We start from the raw sequence: 14,355 nt of genomic DNA on the forward strand, positions 1-14,355 counted from the left end.
ATATGGGGAGAAGGCAGGCACGGGTTACTGATTGTGGACGATCAGCCATGATCACAATGAATGGTGGTGCTGGCTCGAAGGGCCGAATGGCCTCCTCCTGCACCTATTTTCTATGTCCATGTCTAAGTCAGGCAAAGGTTGGGTGATGTTTTTCAGACTGTTTTTGAGCTGCCCGTCCCACTGAGTTACTCCAGCATTCTTGGTTTTGTCCAGCATCTGCAGCTTTGTTTCTAAACTTGGTGGATAGTTTATCTCCAAAGACACACAGAATTAAAATTATTTTAATCTAGTATTTTAGATCTAAATAAACAAAAATAAATAGCATTGGCATTCAGTGCTGCTGAACAGCCCAGACTGTTCAATCCCCGCACCCTCTCCTCTCCCACTCAAGGTGAACCATTGATCCTATTTTACTGCTCCCAGGATCACACAAAAGCCATTATCATCGTCAGATGAGGTGACACATAAATATTGAAACAGTAACATATTTTATCAAAAGGTAATCAGGTGTCTTTCAAAAAGTTCTGGAAACTTTACACCGAAAATGCAAGAGTAACCACAGGAAGACAATTACTTGCAGGGAGGGGAGACAGTCCTTTTATCTGGTTTCTGACTGCACTTTGTAAAGTTAACAGAGTATGATATTGTGGTTAAGTGCTCTCAGTCAAACCCTCCCGTCTCCCTGTTCTCCGTTTACCTGTATGATCTGTGAATAGAGGGGCTGTTTGAAGAGTAACCAAACTCCATGGTGTACTGTGAGCGCTCGGTGGCTGGGGAAGGGGGCGGATTCAGCATCTGCAAGGCAAAGGAGACAAAATAATCCCACCTAAACCCTTCACACAAGCATGTTCATTGGGGTAAAACCCTCAGGTGTGGTGCCACTTACAGCTGATTGAAAAACTACAGCACGGAAACAGGCCCTTCGGCCCACCGAAGGTAGACACAAAATGCTGGAGTAACTCAGCGACAACAGGCAGCATCTCTGGAGAGAAGGGAAGGAATGGGTCACGCTTCGGGACGAGACCGTTCCCTTTGGCCGAGTCCATGCCGACCATAGATCGCCTATTCACACTAGTTCTATGTTATCTCACTTTCTACTCTCCCATGGTCCCTGCCATTCACTCTATATCTCCTGCCAGATCTCCCCTCCCCCCACCCTGAGTTAATGCCGAGGATGCATCAGGATCCAGGTTCGACCGCAGGTAAGGCCCCAGACAAGACCCCAGGTCAGGCCCCAGACAAGACCCCAGGTCAGGCCCCAGACAAGACCCCAGGTCAGGCCCCAGACAAGACCCCAGGTCAGGCCCCAGACAAGACCCCAGGTCAGGCCCCAGACAAGACCCCAGGTCAGGCCCCAGACAAGACCCCAGGTCAGGCCCCAGACAAGACCCCAGGTCAGGCCCCAGACAAGACCCCAGACCAGGCCCCAGACAAGACCCCAGACCAGGTCCCAGACAAGGCCCCAGGTCCGGGTGTGTGGTGCACGGTTAGCTGGACGCGGTGTGCCGCTTGCCTTGGCCAACAGCAAGGCTGTCTCGCCCGCTGCGGAGAGGGGCACCGTCGATCCTTCTTCAGCCAGAGGGCGGTGAATCTGTGGGATTCTTTGCCACAGACGGCTGGAGGCCAAGTCAGTAGGTATTTTTACGGCAGAGATAGATAGATTGTTGATTAGTGCGGGGGTTATGGGGAGAAGGCAGGAGAATGGGGTTAGGAGGGAGAACCATGACTGAATGGCAGAGTAGACTTGATGGGCCGAATGGCCTAATTCTGCTCCAATCACTTACGATCTTATGACCAAGCAGGAGAAGGATATTGAATTATGTGAGGTAAGCGAAACAAGTAGAGTAGTGATGGAAATTAGGAGGATTAAAGAAGAGGAGGTACGGACACTTTTGAAAAATATAAAAGTGGATAAGTCTCCAGGTCCTGATAGGATATTCCCTAGGACATTGAGGGAAGTTAGTGCAGAAATAGCAGGGGCTATGACGGAAATATTTCAAACGTCATTAGAAACGGGGATGGTGCCGGAAGATTGGCGCATTGCGCATGTTGTGCCTTTGTTTAAAAAAGGTTCTAAAAGTAAACCTAGCAATTATAGACCTATTAGTTTGACGTCTGTGGTGGGAAAATTAATGGAAAAGATACTTAGGGACAATATATATAATTATTTGGATAATCAAGGCCTGATTAGAAACAGTCAACATGGATTTGTGCCTGGAAGGTCATGTTTGACTAATCTTCTTGAATTTTTTGAAGAGGTTACCAGGGAAATTGATAAGGGCAAGGCTGTGGATGTTGTCTATATGGACTTCAGTAAGGCATTTGACAAGGTTCCACATGGAAGGTTGATTAAGAAGGTTAAATCGTTGGGTATTAATAGTGAGGTTGCAAGATGGATTCAACAATGGCTGAATGGGAGATACCAGAGGGTAATGGTTGACAATTGTATGTCAGGTTGGAGGCCAGTGTCTAGTGGAGTACCCCAAGGATCTGTGTTGGGTCCACTGTTGTTTGTCATTTACATTAATGATCTGGATGATGGTGTGGCAAATTGGATTAGTAAATATGCAGATGATACTAAGATAGGTGGTGTAGTTGATAGTGAGGTAGATTTTCAAAGTCTACAGAGAGACTTGGGCCTTTTGGAAGGGTGGGCTGAAAGATGGCAGATGGAGTTTAATGCTGATAAGTGTGAGGTGCTGCATTTTGGTAGGACAAATCAAAATAGGACGTACAGGGTAAATGGTAGGGAATTGAGGAATGCAGTGGAACAGAGGGATCTGGGAATAACTGTGCATTGTTCCCTGAAGGTGGAATCTCATGTGGATAGGGTGGTGAAGAAGGCGTTTGGTATGCTTGCCTTTATAAATCAGAGCATCGAGTATAGAAGTTGGGATGTAATGTTAAAATTGTACAGGGCATTGGTGAGGCCGAATCTGGAGTATGGTGTGCAGTTCTGGTCGCCAAATTATAGGAAGGATGTCGACAAAATGGAGAGGGTACAGAGGAGATTTACTAGAATGTTGCCTGGGTTTCAGCACTTAGGCTACAGAGAGAGGTTGAACAGGTTGGGTCTTTATTCTTTGGAGCGTAGAAGGTTGAGGGGGGACTTGATAGAGGTTTTTAAAATTTTGAGAGGGACGGACAGAGTTGACGTGGGTAGGCTTTTCCCTTTGAGAGTGGGGAAGATTCCAACAAGGGGACATAGCTTCAGAATTGAGGGACAAAGGTTTAGGGGTAACATGAGGGGGAACTTCTTTACTCAGAGGGTGGTGGCTGTATGGAATGGGCTTCTGGTGGAAGTGGTGGAGGCTGGCTCGATTTTATTATTTAAGAGTAAATTGGATAGGTATATGGATAGGAGGGGATTAGAGGGTTATGGTCTGAGAGCAGGTAGATGAGACTAGGTCAGGGAGAATGGTCGGCGTGGACTGGTAGGGCCGGACAGGCCTGTTTCCATGCTGTAGTTGTTATATGGTTATATGGTTATATGAAACAAAGCTGTGTACTTACAGGAGGGAAGTAAATGCCTTTAGTGCTTGAGGAGCTGCTGGATGAGGCTCCTGTAACGTGAGCTCTGTCATAGGGGGGGCCACTGCTGCCCCCCATGATACTCAGGGAGCTCATCACCGACTTGCCCCGGGACATGCCTGCAATTACAAACACAAACAACCAAATCAAACCACACTCGCATATCTGCACTGTTTCACTTTAAATCTATAGGCAACATTCAGATTCCACAACCCATTCATAGCGTAGCCGGGTGGTACGGTGGTGCCTCACACCGCCAGAGACCCAGCTTCCAACCCGACTATGGGTGCTGTCTGTACCATGTTGGTACGTTCTCCCCGTGACCTGCGTGGGTTTTCTCAGGGACCTCTGGTTTCCTCCCACACTCCAAAGACGTGCAGGTTTGTAGGTTAATTGGCTTGGTATAATTGTAAATTGTCCCTGGTGTGTGTAGGATAGTGTTCGTGTGTGGGGATCGCTGGTAACGTAGACTCAGTGGGCTGAAGGGCCTGTTTCCACGTTGTATCTCCAAAACTAATAAATTAAAAACTAAATTAATCCTCACTGAGTACAATTAACTTTATTTTACCATTTAAAATGATTCCCTATCAACCTCACTACTCTTCCTTTGAAGGAGGTTAAACGAGATGAATCAGCCACAGTTACTGACCCAACTACTCATTCACACAATGCCTCGAGTAGAGAAAGAAGAACAAAGAATGCTGGAGTAACTCAGCGGGTCGGGCAGCATCTGTGGAGAACATGGATAGGTGACGTTTCAAAGAGTGCTGGAGTAACTCAGCGGGTCAGGCAGCATCTGTGGAGAACATGGATAGGTGACGTTTCACAGAGTGCTGGAGTAACTCAGCGGGTCAGGCAGCATCTGTGGAGAACATGGATAGGTGACGTTTCACAGAGTGCTGGAGTAACTCAGCGGGTCAGGCAGCATCTGTGGAGAACATGGATAGGTGACGTTTCAGATTGGGATCTTTCTTCAGACTAAAGATAGTTCCCACCAAAAACATCACCCATGCATGTTCTCCAGAGATGCTGCCTGACCTACTGAGTTACTCCAGCACTCTGTGTCTTTTATTCTAAACCAGCATCTACAGTTCCTTGCATCCATGTCTTGAGTGGGACCAGTTCCAGGAATATCGGTCATGAACATCTTCTGATCAGATTTTTAAAATACAGCTTTTGCATCATCGGGCAGCAATGCCTTTGGTTTATATGGGAATTATAATGTCCTTCTCCGGCTCGAACCTAACAAAGACTTGTCCCACCCCGGTCATTCCGTCTTCTCCCCGCTCCTGTCGGGCAGAAGGTGCAGAAGCTTGAAAGTGCGCACCACCAGACTCAGCAACAGCTTCCACAAGCTAGGGCACTGTCTGATTCACCTCTACCCCATTGCGGACATTGGACTGTCTGTGGAACTGATGCGCTACGATGCTGAGAGCTATATTCTGCACTCTGTATCTTCGCTTTTCCTCGACCTTCTGCCAGACGGGTGCAGGCAGGAGGAGGAAAGACTGGAATGGGAAAAGTCCTTGATTATAAGTGAAAATAATGCATGCGGACATATACCAGCCTGGTTAAAAACCAGAATAAGTTCCAAATATACGTCGTACTAAAGTTGGAGAGTCTAGGACTAGAGGTCATCGTCTCAGAATTACAGGACGTTCCTTTAGGAAGGAGATGAGGAGGAATTTCTTTAGTCAGATGGCGGTCAATCTGTGGAATTCTTTGCCACAGAAGGCTGTGGAGGCCAAGTCAGCGAATATTTTTAAGGCAGAGATCAGATAGATTCTTGATTAGTGCGGGTGTCAGAGGTTATGTGGAGAAGGCAGGAGAATGGGGTTAGGAGGGAGAGATAGACCAGCCATGATTGAATGGCGGAGTAGACTTGATGGGCTGAATGGCCTAATTCTGCTATCATATGATCTTATGATCACAGACACCCATTCAGAAGCATATTAACCCCCCTTGTAAAATCTACAATAAAGCAAGAGGAAGTTTGAAATCGGCCAGAGGTCTTTTATAAAACAGGTAACCGAGAAACCTGAACCAAATTTACGACAAAAGTCAACTTGTATTTTTGGAACTAGTGCTTCCAATAAATTGATTGCTTGAATTGTGTCAGCTTTCCAAAAGGCGCTCGATTGCCAAAGTTGGTGCAGTAGACCTGATGGGCTGAATGGCCTAATTCTGCTCCTATTACCTGTGACCTTATGACGAAGCTCAAGTGCAGAATGTGCAGTGGCAGTGAAGCATGTGTACCTTGCAGCGATCCCGGGAGAGAGCTGGTGTGTGGCACGTAGCCCAGCGGCACCGATGCAGACCCACGCACGACAAAATCATTAGTCATGGTCTCCGCATCGCCCTTCATCCGTGGGCACAGAACACGCTGGCAGATGAAGTACATGGCCCCGATCACAAAGACCGAGAGGATCACACCAATAATGGAACCGATCGTGTTCGTGGGCTGTGGCGTGGGTTCCTCAGTGGGATCTGCGAGGAATTAACAAGAAGGATTAATTGGCACGTGTACCAACCACAGGACAATGCAACTCTTACTTCCAGCAGCTATAGGGGCCCTGTAAACACAACACACATAGATAACATATAATAAGCAAAAAGTCAATAAACTGCAGCACGGTGGTGCAGCGGTAGAGTTGCTGCCTTACAGCGAATGCAGCGCCGGAGACCCGGGTTCCATCCCGACTACGGGGGCTGTCTGTACGGAGTTTGTACGTTCTCCCCGTGACCTGCGTGGGTTTCCCCCGAGATCTTCAGTTTCCTCCCACACTCCAAAGACATACAGGTTTGTAGGTTAGTTGGCTTGGTATAAATGTAAAATTGTCCCCAGTGCGTGTAGGATAGTGTTAAAGTGCAGGAATTGCTGGTCGGCGCGGAATTGGTGGGCGATAGGCTGTTAATTATAGCAGAGTCAGGGGGCGTGGGGAGAGGGCAGGAACAGGGTACTGATTGTGGATGATCAGCCATGATCACGTTGAATGGTGGTCGGTGCTGGTTTGAAGGGCCGAATGGCCTCCCCCTACACCTGTTGTCTATTGTCTATTGTTTCCACGCTGTATCTCCTAACTAAACTAATAATCCCAATACTAGTGCAAAATAAAACTCCAACTCTTTAGTGCAACCAAAGACAGTCCATGGTTCCTGCTTGTTATTTGTCCATCTCAGTCCCATCATCTTTGTTTTCATATTGTTCTTTATTTCTTACAGCATTACTTTTAATTCCTTAAATCTTCATCATCAAGTGCTTAAACAAGGAGTTACTGCTGTCAAGTGAAGAGGCAAGTCATGTTTACTGTAAAAAATAACCTGCATCAGGAGTGCAGTTTTGCAGTGACCTGATAGTTGCATTCCTTAGAAACCTCGTATTGTGCAAAATCATGTTATAAAAACTACTGTGTCAAAGGCAACTTTGGTTGGAGCTGAACAGTTTGAGACTCACAATACGAGCTTTTGTTCCCATAGATTTTCAAAAAATACAGTCTTATAATATGCAGTATTTCAAAAGTACCGTATATTATAATGTTTCATAGAGTATCATTACACAAGTGTCATAGAGGTGATTCCTGACCATTTCAATGGCTACACACAGTAAACTGTGTTCTTAACAGACAATGAGCCAGGGCCCACAGTCTAAGAATAAAGGGGAGGCCATTTAAAACTGAGGTGAGAAGGAACTTTTTCACCCAGAGAGTTGTGAATTTGTGGAATTCTTTGCCACAGAGGGCAGTGGAGGCCAATTCTCTGGATGAATTCAAAAGAGAGTTAGATAGAGCTCTCAGGGCTAGTGGAATCAAGGGATATGGGGAGAAGGCAGGCACAGATGACCGATTGTGGATGATCAGCCGTGATCACAATGAATGGCGGTGCTAGCTTGAAGGGCCAAATGGCCTCCTCCTGCATCTATTTTCTAATGATATCTGATTGCTGTGGGGAGATTACATGGAAACAGCTTTTTACCCCCCCCCCCCCCCCGATCAAAATAATCTTGAGATTATTTTCTCAAGAAAATAGTATATGGCCCCCAGATCAGAAATTGCTCTGAAATCAAGTTTTATTGTTGACATACTGTGCAATTTCATCTAAAATGGGAGAGGTCAAAGTCTTCGTCTATCATTAGGTATCACAAAATGCTGGAGTAACTCAGCAGGTCAGGCAGCATCTAGGAGAGAAGGAATGGGTGACGTTTCGGGTCGAGACCCTTCTTCAGACTGATGTCAAGGGGGGCGGGACAAAGAAAGGATATAGGTGGAGACAGGAAGATAGTGGGAGAACTGGGAAGGGGGAGGGGAAGAGAGGGACAGGGGAACTATCTAAAGTTGGAGAAGTCACCTGCCCCCCCTGACATCCTGGATGCTGCCTGACCCGCTGAGTTACTCCAGCATTTTGTGATACCATCAATTTGTACCAGCATCTGCAGTTATTTTCCTACACAACTCCTTCGTCTATCATTATCTGCTTATTGAATTAAACTAAGCTGCCGTTTTATTATGAAACATAAAACATTTCTATCCACTCAGAATTCAACCATCAACCAAGTTAAACAAACATATTATTCGGCGAATGCTCACAGCAGGTAACTTCATCGGAATTGTCAGTACAATCGCTGTTCTGGTCACATCTTTTATCCTTGGCAATGCATTGGCCATTGGCACATCGAAATTGGTCCAAGGGGCACAAAACTGTTGGGGAAACAGAAAAATAAAGATTCAAGCTGTGCCGAGCAGGAAGAATGGAGAATTTCAGAAAGGGCACATCACAAATACAAGGCAGTTTAAAGAGAGGAGTCAGTTTTGTAATGTTTTATTGCCCTGCCCCCCCTCCCCCCACCAGGGTTACCAACTTCCTCACTCCCAAATACGGGACAAGGCGACATCACCGCCCCGCGCCCCACGTGACCTCACCCAGCCAGTGGCCACGTGCTCCCGCTCCACCAATGGCGGCCGCCCGGGCCGGGAGGCGGGTTGCTAAGCAACCTCCGTTAGGCGGCGCCCGGGCCTCCGGGCCTAGACTGTCCGGAGCTAAAATGTCAGGAGATGGATCTTGGAGTGACGAGAATGAAGATTTTATGGGCCAAGAACTGTTTTCTGGCACTAATTGTACTGCAAGTGGTCGAGCTATTGCCTCACTGCACCAGAGAGCCAGGGTCCCTCCTGATTATGGGTGCTGTCTGTGTGGAGTATGCACGCTCTTGCTGCGACTCCATGGGTTTTCTCCGGGTGCTCCGGTTTCTTCCCACATCCCAAAGATGTGCAGGTTTGTACATTCATTGGGCCTCTGTAAATTGCCCCCTAGTGTGTCGGGAGTGGATGAGAAAGTGGGATAACATGGAACTGGTGTGAATGGGTGATTGATGGTCGGCCATGGACCGTGGGCCAAAGGGCTTGTTTCCTACGCTATATCTTTCAATCATTCACGCTTAAACACCAGAGCAAGAGGCACAAGTGATTAATAGAAGAATGTACGCCACCTGCCATCTTAGCAAAGGCAACATTAAAAGTCAAATATGGAATTGTAGTGTCACAGGGTGATGTAGCATGGACCCAGGCCCTGTGGCCTCACTTGCCCAAGCCAATCAAAGTGCCCCATGTAAGCTAGTCCCATTTGCCTGCATTTGGCACATGTCCCTCTAAATCTTTTCTATCCACATACCCGTCCAAATGTCCTTTAAATGTCGCTTACATCATACCAGCTAATATTAAGAGCAGACTCCATCACTTTAAAAATCTAATTTTCTTTCAACTATCCCTGAGCACAGATCTAGTGTGGTGGACGGTAATACAAAAACTAGGAATGGAGACCTAGTTGTACAGGCCGCATGGTTTTCAAAAAGGTACATGTACATTTTCTGTGTTAATTGGGGAGATTTGGGGGGCACAACGGTAGAGTTGCAGCCTCACAGCGCCAGAGGCCAGGGTTCCATCCTGACCACGGGTGCTGTCTGAATGGAGTTTGTACATTCTCCTTATGGCCACGTGGGTTTCCTCAGAGTGCTCTGGACGTTTCCACCCTCACTCCAAAGACGCGGGTACAGGTTTGTAGGCTAATTGGCGTCTGTAAATCGTCCCTTGTGTGTAGGACAGAACTAATGTACGAGGTAATTGTTGGTCGGTGCGGACTCAGTGAGCCAAGGGGCTTGTTTCCACGCCATATATCCATACTGTAAGGTAGTCTATTAGTTCTCCACTGCTTTGTGATACTGCTGCCTCCAGTGGAGCAAGAAATACAACTCGAGAGGCACTGGAGGCAGCAGATGCTGGAATCTGAAGGAGTAACAAAGGAGAACAGCTGGAGGCACTGGAGGTTTTCCCTGGCTTCCTCCCACACTCCAAGCACGTTCAAGTTAGATGGTTAACCAGCTTGGTACAATTGTAACTTGTCCCTGGTGTGTAGGATAGTGCTAGTGTACAGGACGATCGCCGGTGGGCCGAAGGGCCTGATCCGCGCTGTATCTCTAAACTAAACTATTTCATAGATCTCAGCACATAGGTCAGTGGTTGCCAATACATGCTTGACTGACCCTCCCACACCTGACACACGGCCACACAAATACCTCGGCCACGGTCTCACTGCCCAATTGCAACTCTCCATCCCACCACAGGGCGGTGCCACCAATCCATCTTCCTTTGATCATGTCCCATCTCAATCTTCCACGCTGGGTCCTGAACCGAAACGTCGTCTGCCATTCCCTCCACAGATGCTGCCTGACCCACTGAGTTCCTCCAGCACTTTGTGCTTTGCTGAAGATTCCAGCAGCAGCAGTTTTCTTTATTCAGGATTTTCTAGACTTGCTACTTTCAACCAGGCTCAGGAACAGCTTCTTCCCCTCTGTTATCAGGCTTGTGAATGGTCCTTCTGTTGGTTAGGGCACTGTCCGATTCACCTCTACCCCTTTGTGGACTTTGTCTATGGAACTAATGCAACTGCAACGCTGAAAACTGGAGGCGGCACGGTGGGGCAGCGGTAGAGTTACTGCCTCACAGCGCCAGGTACCCGGATCCAATCCTGACCACGGGTGCTGTCTGTACGGAGTTTGTACGTTCTCCCTGTGACCTGCGTGGGTTTTCTCCGGGTGCTCCAGTTTTTTCCCACACTCCAACGACGTACAGGTTTGTAGGTTAATTGGCTTAGTAGAATTGTAAAATTGTCCCTAGTGTGTTGGATCGTGTTAGTGTGCGGGGATTGATGTGTTGTGATCGTGTTAGTGATCGTGTTATTTATTGTGTGGGGATTGCTGGTCGGCGTGGACTTGGTGGACCGGTTACCACACTGTGTCTCTAAACTATATATCCAGCACTCTGTATCTTCTTCTTTGTTCTACCTATTATACTTTGAGTTTGGCTTGACCCTAGTATAACGATTAGTATTTATCCAAGTGCATAAGTGTGGTATTATACAATTAATTGGACAGCATGCAAACATAAGCTTTACACTGTACCTCAGTACACATGACAACAATAAACCTAAGACAGACATAAAATGCTGGAGTAACTCAGTGGGACAGGCAACATCTCTGGAGAGAAGAAATGGGTGATGTTTCGGGTCAAGACCCTAAATTCCGTCCGAAACAATGAACCTAAATCTAACAAAGGTGAATTGTAATCCTGCAAGTGGCATTCCTTGAGGTGGTGAGGTATTCTCGTGGTTATCAAGAGTGCTGACAGAATACCTTCACATTTCTCCTCATCAGACTTGTCCTGGCAGTTGGACTCTCCGTTACACCTGAAGACTATGTCGATGCACTGGCCACTGGTGCACTGGAACTGGCTGTCCGAGCACACTGGGCAGTGATGCTCATCGCTCTGGTCATCACACTCTGGGTAACCATCACAGCGCCAGGCCAGCGGGATGCAGTCAACATCACCTGTGGCACAGGTGAAGTGATCAGGTGCACAGGTGGGTGGGTCTGCAACACAAACACACACACAGAGTTAAGGTTGCACCTTAGAGATTAATGGTAAAGGAAAATCAGATGGCATGCACAAGTCACTTCTCACACCCTGTCATGTAGACATGATTCATGTATTGCTCAGGATGAGAAGTTTGTGGCTTTGAATGAAGGAATACAATTCTGATTAAAATCTACCACGTTGAACATAGACAAGTACAGTAGTTCCCAGGGACGAGTGGGTTAACATATGATGAGCGTTTGTCGGCACTGGGCCTGTACTCGCTGGAGTTTAGAAGGATGAGGGGGGACCTCATTGAAACTTACCGAATAGTGAAAGGCTTGGATAGAGTGGATGTTTCCACTAGTGGGAGAGTCTAGGATCAGAAGGCACAGCCTCAGCATTAAAGGACTTTCCTTTAATTCTGGAGGAATTTCTTTAGTCAGAGGGTGGTGAATCTGTGGAATTCATTGCCGCAGAAGGCTGTGGAGGCCAAGCCAGTGGATATTTTTAAGGCAGAGATAGATAGATTCTTGATTAGTACGGGTGTCAGGGGTTTAGGGGGGGAAGGCAGGGGAATGGGGTGAGGAGGGAGAGATGGATCAGCCATGATTGAATGGAGGACTAGACATGATGGGCCGAATGGCCTAATTCTGCTCCCATCACTTATGGCCTCGTGTGTGGAGGGGTCGCGACCCACATCGTCATCTGCCCGTTCCCGAGATAAAAGGTCAGGCAGCCCGTACCTCCACACGAGAGCTCGTCCTGATGCAGCACAAGGTGCACTGGGCACGAACAGCGTGCCGTTCCGTCGCCCTTCACGATACAGATGTGTGAGCAGCCGCCGTTATCCTGAGAGCAAGGGTGTTCAGCTGGAAATACGCAAAACAGCTCCAGGTTAACGTGCATCCGAGCCAGTCACCCATTGCAGAGTCACGCAGTCACACAGCACGCAAACAGGCCCTGCATCCCAACTTGCCCATGACAACCAACATGCCCCCATCTACACTCACCCCACCTGCCCACGTTTAGCCCACATAGAAAATAGAAACATAGAAAATAGGTGCAGGAGGAGGCCATTCGGCCCTTCGAGCCAGCACCGCCATTCAATGTGATCATGGCTGATCAAAATGCTGGAGTAACTCAGCGGGTCAGGCAGCATCTCTGGAGAGAAGGAATGGGCGACGGGTATCTCTCTAAACCTTTGCTATTAACAAAGTTATCAAGAGCTGCATCTCACAATAGAGTCATCTGTTTCTGCACTGTTAATTGATGAATATTATCCTCACAAAAGTCCCAATGCACCTCCATGGCTAGCTGTAAAGGTAGAGACTGCCCTGACATAGAAATATATAAAATAGGTGCAGGATAAGGCCATTCAGCCCTTCGAGCCAGCTCTGCCAGTCAATATGATCATGGCTGATCATCCAAAATCAGAAGAACTGCAGATGCTGGTTTAAATTGAAGGTAGACACAAAATGCTGGAGTAACTCAGCAGGACAGGCAGCATCTCTGGAGAGAAGGAATGGGTGAGGTTTTGGGTGGAGACCCTTCTTCAGACTGATGTCAGGGGAGGGGGCGGGTCACCCATTCCTTCTCTCCAGAGATGCTGGGGACTGAGCTGTGATGTTATCGTTACCAAATTCCTGGAGGTCGAGCTCTTTCACAGCGTGAATGTCGCTGAGCTGGGCGATACGGGCTTGGATCTTTGTGCGACTGTGACCATTTGTCTTCTCAATCCTCTCGATCATCTGCTGCTGTCTGTCGATCCAGTACAAGTGGTCGCCAAATATAGTTAAGCCCACGGGTTGCAGGATGTTTGCATCTTCCAGAACTATGCGGTTTGCACCTACAAAGCAAGAGCAAAGCATTTCAGAAATGACCAGCACTTCCATCCCATGTCATTCACACAACATTGGTGTTTAGCAAATCCCAAAAGTGCAGGAGGAACTCGGTGGGTCAAGGCAGCATCTGCGGAGGAAGGAACTGCAGATGCTGGTTCACACCGAAGATAGACACAAAATGCTGGAGTAACAGGCAGCATCTCTGGAGAGAAAGAATGGGTGACATTTCGAGTTGAGACCCTTCTTCAGATGATTCCCTCCACAGATGCTGCCTGACCCAGCACTGTGTGTTGCCCACATTCCAACAGCTTGGTGTCAACATTGAGGTTGATGTCAGTGATGTGGGACATGTAGTAACTGGGAAACCCAAATGTGGCTAACTATGAACTGCCTTGACTCTGAGCTCAACGAGCCGTCAGACTTTACACATCATCTGGGAAGAGCAAAGTCCAAAGCAGAACATGAAAGCCCCTGAACAACTTGTGTAGCCAGGTTTCACAATGATCACTGAAAGACCGAGAGATACCTTGCAACATTTTGCCAAACTCCAGGTTGTGCTTGTCAAGTCAAGTCAAGTCAATTTTATTTGTATAGCACATTTAAAAACAACCCACGTTGACCAAAGTGCTGTACATTTGATTAGGTTCCAATAGAAAAAAAAATGAAAACATACAGTAGCACGCAAACAGTTCACAGCGCCTCCTCAATGAGCCTCAAACGCTAGGGAGTAGAAATATGTTTTGAGCCTGGACTTAAAGGAGTCGATGGAGGGGGCAGTTCTGATCGGGAGAGGGATGCTGTTCCACAGTCTAGGAGCTGCAACCGCAAAAGCGCGGTCACCCCTGAGTTTAAGCCTAGACCGTGGGATAGTGAATAGCCCCAAGTCGGCCGATCTGAGGGACCTGGAGTTAGAGAGGGGGGTTAGAAGATTTTTGATGTAGGGGGGGGAGTGTCCATTTAGGGCTTTATACGTGAATAGGAGGAGCTTGAAGTTGATTCTGTACCGTACAGGGAGCCAGTGGAGAGAGGCCAGAATCGGGGTGATGTGGTCCCTTTTACGGGTACCCGTCAGGAGTCTC

General features: G+C 47.6%; 1 protein-coding gene across 2 annotated transcripts in view; it reads right to left on the bottom strand.

Moving 5' to 3' along the window:
* lrp6 (low density lipoprotein receptor-related protein 6) overlaps window positions 1-14,355 on the bottom strand; it is a 130,709-nt gene that overhangs the window by 3,096 nt on the left and 113,258 nt on the right. For both annotated transcript variants that reach the window (XM_078416729.1, XM_078416728.1), the window contains exons 16-22: window positions 13,072-13,281; window positions 12,179-12,304; window positions 11,213-11,449; window positions 8,115-8,225; window positions 5,788-6,018; window positions 3,514-3,650; window positions 698-795 (exon numbers count right to left, since the gene is read on the bottom strand). In XM_078416729.1, the coding sequence (XP_078272855.1) occupies window positions 698-795; window positions 3,514-3,650; window positions 5,788-6,018; window positions 8,115-8,225; window positions 11,213-11,449; window positions 12,179-12,304; window positions 13,072-13,281 (1,150 nt within the window). The remainder of the gene's footprint in view (window positions 1-697; window positions 796-3,513; window positions 3,651-5,787; window positions 6,019-8,114; window positions 8,226-11,212; window positions 11,450-12,178; window positions 12,305-13,071; window positions 13,282-14,355) is intronic.

The sequence above is a fragment of the Rhinoraja longicauda genome, chromosome 20 (genome assembly GCF_053455715.1).
Source record: "Rhinoraja longicauda isolate Sanriku21f chromosome 20, sRhiLon1.1, whole genome shotgun sequence".
Classification (NCBI taxonomy): Eukaryota; Metazoa; Chordata; class Chondrichthyes; order Rajiformes; family Arhynchobatidae; genus Rhinoraja; species Rhinoraja longicauda.